Source organism: Sylvia atricapilla, chromosome 4 (genome assembly GCF_009819655.1).
Source record: "Sylvia atricapilla isolate bSylAtr1 chromosome 4, bSylAtr1.pri, whole genome shotgun sequence".
NCBI classification, from domain to species: Eukaryota; Metazoa; Chordata; class Aves; order Passeriformes; family Sylviidae; genus Sylvia; species Sylvia atricapilla.
The window spans coordinates 20,454,784-20,460,783 of NC_089143.1; the positions used below are offsets into that span (position 1 = coordinate 20,454,784).

The following is a 6,000-nucleotide window of genomic DNA, read 5'->3' on the forward strand; positions in this document are numbered from 1 at the left end:
TTAAGTTTTCTAGTATCAATACTCATACTTGTTTTCAAAATGAGTGTCTTGTCTTCAGTTAATTTGCTGTGTGTTGGCTGCTTGTCACTCCTACATAATAATGAATCTCTTGAATGACCCCAGTTTCTATCTGCAGGCTGATTTTGGTTGAGATGCATAGGTAGCATCAAAAAAGACCTGGTGGAGCAGCTTTCTGCCTCCAAGTGTCTTGCCTCTCAGGAACAGATGTGGTCACAGTCCACTGTATCATGAATTAGGAGTTTCAGAGACCACCATGTCAAGGGAGGACCATTTTAGTCTAAGGATCTCTCAGCTTTTTCTGTGTCTTAGTTTGTTTCTGCTGAGTCACTCCAGAGGATCTCTTCCATAACCTTACCAAGCACTGAGGTCGGGCTGGCAGGCATCTTGTTCCCCAGATCCTACTAGGAGTAGCAGAAACTGCTACAGAAGAAATCAAGTCATGAGGTATATCCATAATAAATAACTGGTTTAAATAAAGATCCTGAGAACATTTAACCAAAAAAAAACAGAATAAGTCTCAGAGACCTCTCATGTTTATTCTCACTTAATGTTGCATTTTGTAAGTTTCTAGCAGAGCAGTTTTTAAAGACCAGAAGTACAGCACAGTACTCTAGAGATTAGATTTAGGTGTCTATATTAAGATTTAAGCTCTTATTTGCATTCCTCTCCAAAGAAGAATCAAATAATTTATTTCACTAAGTAGCCTGAGCAAACATCTCTTTGGTGTTCAACTCTGGTGCCTGGTCAGGCTGAAAATACTTTAAGAACTGTACCAATTTACTAATCTCTCATCAGTTTTAGGATTTTGTTTTGTTAATTCTGTGTCATCTCAGTGGTTTCCATGGAAAATCTATAACAGTGAAGAGGCCAGAAAACTTTGAAAAGTGGCCAGTTTTCTTACCTTTTGGAGAGAATTCTCTGCTTGAAGGACAATTATGGGGAAAGGAGGTTGATTTCTTTATTTTGTGTGGCTGTCTAAATTTGGTTTAAGACCGCCTTGCTGGTGACACATTGTTTCTTTCAAAGAAGAAGATTCAGTTAATGAAGATTCAGATCCAGGGATCTCCTAGGTGAATTCACTCCTCTGAAAAGTTATCATGCAGAAAAACAGGCAAACATTTGCTGTGAACAAAGAACCTGGCTGTCTTTCTGCATGGGGGGACCTTGTGGGGTTTTGTGTGACATGGGCTTTGTAGTCATCTCCTCCATCAACACTTACAGGAGGGTCTGCAGTGGTGATATGACTCAGCTGTCACAAGTCATCATGTTTGGCATGTCTTACCTAACTTCAGCTACATGAGTTACATGTATAGCTTGAATAGAAAACAACAGCTCTTTTTTTTTTTTCTGACATTCTTTGGGACATTTAGCTTGCTTTCATTTGCCTCACTCTCTCCTTTCCAGCTGGTTCCCAATATATTGTTGACTTTTCATATTTGATACACATGAGAGATCTGCAGAAACACGTTGGGGACACTGTACTTATAACAACAGAGTAAAAAATAGCAATAGAATTTTGGTGTTTGGAGTGGGGCAGGAAATGGGGCTGAGTGTCTATGGAACAACTACATTTGTACCCAGTCTATTTGAACATTATATGAATATTTTTTACTGCTGAGCTTTGGGCAAAAATGGGTAGGATGTTTGGAAATAAAAAAATACTACCAAAATAAAAGCAGGTGTTTTCTTAAATAGGGTTGCAACCTGTTCCCTGAGCTTATCACAGAATCTGGCTTTAAGAGAAGCTGAACAATGAAGTTATCAGCCATGACAATGTGTAAAGTTTTTCAAGGCTGTTTTTCCCTCCATAATTTTACAGACCAAGAAATGCCATATTGCTTCCTTGCTATATTGAAAGGATTTCCTTATAGTAGTAGAATCCATAAATTAGTTATGTTAGTTACATGTTAGAATATAATTGCCTTGAGATTTTTTAGACCAAAGGGCATCAAGTACATACCCTAAGCAAATATGCCAAGATCAACTGGTTATTTTTGGTCATTGCCAAAATCCCAAATGAAATGGACAACCATTATGTATGTGGGTCACTGTGGGTAGGAACAATGAACATGGAAGTGTGACCACTTGATACTAAAATTGTCACTACTAAAATTATCTTTAGTAATTTTTTTGTTTCCATAATGACTATTTATCTAATAACAGTAATTAAGAATGGCTAACATTTCTTTTCAATGCTGAATTTATCTGTCTTCTACTCATTTGATCCTCTAGGAGCTCCGTCTGGCAGGTTATTTAGCTAAACTGACGAGGGTGCCAATGGGGGTGCTGCACAGGGTCCTGAACTTGTTGCTGCCCTCCAGCTCACAAAGTGAGGTTCTTTCTGTCCTCGATTCCATCAGTAAATATTCAGATGGTGGTGTTGAAAGTGACAGTAATGCAGATGAGTCTGGCAGCTGTAAGAAAAGGTAGGTGTGATGTTTTCTGGTAGATCACTGCAAGACAAGATTATTACTTTATGTGTATATGTATTCTCTGGACAATGAGATTGACAGCTATAGAAAAAAAATCATAGGTACATAACTTTCCTTTTGAACTATTTTTCTGGAGTAAAAATACTTTAAAGCCACTACCTTATTTTCTGAAATATTTTAACTATAATAAATCGATTAATAAAAAGTTTAAAAATTTTTATAAGTTCATTAATTAAACAGTTATTTCAGAGATTTATAAATCCTGTTCTACTAATTTTCTTTCTGTTGCTGGAATTGGAGTTTGTTAAAATATTTTTCTTCCAGTTTTTTTTATAATGTTTATAACACATGTGGTTTTTGGTGTCTGTAGCTCTTAAAGATGTAAAGGAGATCCTTTTTCCTTATAGTGGAAATTGCAACCTTGCAAATGTCTGTCTCTTTGTAGTTAATTACTGAAGTTCCAAGTGGCCATTGTATTTCCCTGTTCTCACAGAGACTGGTGGACTCTCAGGGCCTTCATCACTCCCCTTTAGCCCCATTAACATGAGCAGAAATCTGTGCAGTAACACCAAGGGATACTCCTGGACCTGCTCTCCCAACTCCCTGCCATGACTTGGGAAGGAGGCAAAAGCAGATGTTGTGGCACTGAGCCCACTCATTGGCAGATACGGGTTGTCAAGGAACAGATAAGAGCCCTTGGTACGATGCCCTGAAGTGTGACCTTAGCTGATTTAAATAATTTGTGGCAGGGCAGCAAAATTGCTTGAACTCTTACTGACTGCATCTGTGGTATTGCTGTCATGAGCTTGGTAGCTAAAGTCAGAGAGGGAAGAAAAATGTGTATATATGTGTATATGCTGCTGGGAAAATTTCTTTTCTGCTCCTTCAGGAAGAGCCAAGAGTTGTGGCAAACACAGGAGAACAAAATAAAGCAAGATCTGATAAACAGAAGTTTAGAAAACATCCCTTCCCTAAACAAGAGAAAAGAAAGGTAAGGAGAAAACTGGAAGAAACACACCTGAGGATTTTTTGTTTAGTTTATTTAATGTCCCCAGATTCTTCCTACAGCTGTTAGAAGTCAGAAAATTTGTTCATAAGTATGCATTTTCTAACACTCTTCTATTTGGTGCTTATGTTTCCTATTTACATAGAAAACATATTTACACATAATAAGCAGTATAGTAAATACCTAAAAACATTTTTCTGTACATATCCACAAAACTCTCACATTTTTCACATACATTGCTCATCTTCCCTGTATTTATATATTATAAGATTACCTTTTCTTTTTGCAATTATGTATCTCAGAAAATGATACCTGAATTATTGGGAATTAGAATGAAAACTACAGTCACTCTGTTGAAATAGGATTTTATTTAGCTTCCAAAGTCACCACTTCTGTGGCAAGGTATGATATATGAAGTTATGCATTTTTTTGCCTCAGTTTTCACTTTTAAACTCTATTTTTTCCATTAATGTAGCTTGATAAAGAAGAAGCAACTTGCTCTCTTGGAAAAAGCAATGTTCATTCATCTGGGATGTTCACCTGCACCTCCTCTTATGGAACAGCCTGATCCCTCTGTTTCTCTGAGCTCTACAACTGCTGAAGCCATAGAGCTGTTAGACACAGGGGAGAAGATATTTTTGTTCCGTGAGCCAAGTGATCCAATACTTGCTTTGCAAAACTTTCCAAGAAAAAAGAAAAAGAACTTTCTTAATTCTAAAAAGGCTGCTCGTGCAAACATGGACTCGTAAGAGCAACTTCCATTTAAAATAGCAATTAGGGAAGAAGAAGTTATTTAAAATTCAGTAAAATGAGGAGAAAGAATGAAGCGTATGGTTCAAATAACGTGTATCATTTTAATCTGAATTTGTCTGATATTGGAAAGAGATGTAATTTTGGAATGGCACAATTAGTGATGTGCATCTTGCACTTTTTAGTTCCTGTCAGTGCTTTGATGCACTAGGTGGAATTTGGGTGTTCTATGATGCACATTCTGGAAGGCAGGAATGTGTTCTTTCGCTACATTTTGGTCATTTTTGCACCGATTTTACTGTAGCTGAATTTTCATAATTTATATAGAAAGGCTATTTATTGTATATAGAGGTACTGATTTACCATTCTTGTATTTATATTTTTGTGGTAAGCTGCAGTGTAGCAGGTGACACGAAGAGATGAAATGGATGAACCATGTCCTGTGTTCTCTGAATTTATGTTTTTCTAGTTAATTTACTGTTTAACATTGTGTTCTTAATAGGGTTTGAATGTTACTTCTGCAGTCTGTGTTCTACAGTGACAGCTGGTAGTCCAGATCTTTAGCATATACTTGTGTACTTAGCTTTCCATCCTGGAGTAACTTCAGCATTTTGCTGTTTCTAAACTTACTTCAGTTGAACTGTGAATGTGGCTACAGTTCCAAACTGTTAAATACTTACAACCTGTTACAGTAATTTTCTTGGTGAAGCAGTGTCATCACATTAGCTCAGTAGAAAAGCAAAAAATGTAAATGGGCACGTAATGCCTTTAGAAGCTCTTTTGATTGCAATGCTGCAAATTTTCACAATTTTAGGTATTTTTGAAGTTCTTATTCCTGAATTTCTCTAAATTGATGAGAATATAATTTTATGCTTCAAAAAGAGTTAATTTTTAAACCTGTCTAGTTGACTTGAAGAATCCTATAAATATGAATCCTAAAAAGAGAAACAGGAAAAAGCTAATTAAAATAACCACATGTATTTGTTAATATTTTATATTATTCAAGACTATTTTGAGGGGGTTATAACTGTATTTGAATGCTATGCTCTGGGGCCACTGTGATCACATATTTTGTATTTTTTCATGTACAGATCTTCCCTGCCTTTTTATTAATAGGGTGCCATGTTATTTAAAAATTAAAATTTTATAATATACATGCATCTGTAGTTGGCATTTTTCCCCACTTCTCTGACAAATTTAAATATTCATCCCACAGTAAACAACAATTAGTGTTTCCTATCGCTACTAGCTTTAGAAAATGTATGCAGTAATTAGACTGACAATCCTAATTATTATTTGATTGCATTCTTCAATCTTTTCATGGAAGTATTTGCTGTCAGAAAGAGGAATCTGTCAGGGTTGTGGGAGTTCAGAGCTACTGTTTTAACTGTGTCTGGTATTTCATCCCCAAGGCACAGGTGGGTAAAGAGTAGAGTCTGTCCTGCCTTGGAGGTGGGCCAGAGCTGTATAGGAGGAGCCTCAGGTGTCTCAGAAACAGGCAAGAAAGCGATTGGAAAACTTGGCCAGCTCCTGGCTGCAAGCACTTGAGAGATGAAGTACCTTCTTGAATGTCAATCCCTTCCAGGATTTCTTTGCAAACCCAGACTCTTCACTGTTACAGTGTAAGAGGGAAATGGCAGTAACTCATCACAGATAAGGCATGGAGGCCAATAGCTCTAATAGGTTACAATAATAAAATGCAACATTTGAGTATTGATTACAATATCAATTTATTATCCTTAACAGTTTATGTCTAGCAGTAGAAAACTGATTTGTAACTCTCTCACACCT

General features: G+C 36.6%; 1 protein-coding gene across 1 annotated transcript in view; it reads left to right on the forward strand.

Annotated features, from left to right (window-relative positions):
* EVC2 (EvC ciliary complex subunit 2) overlaps positions 1–5,363 on the forward strand; it is a 62,832-nt gene extending 57,469 nt beyond the window's left edge. The window contains exons 20-22 of the mRNA XM_066317248.1: positions 2,254–2,447; positions 3,343–3,444; positions 3,935–5,363. Coding sequence (XP_066173345.1) covers positions 2,254–2,447; positions 3,343–3,444; positions 3,935–4,208 — 570 coding nt within the window. The 3' untranslated portion in view covers positions 4,209–5,363. The remainder of the gene's footprint in view (positions 1–2,253; positions 2,448–3,342; positions 3,445–3,934) is intronic.
* Positions 5,364–6,000: the final 637 nt, after the last annotated feature.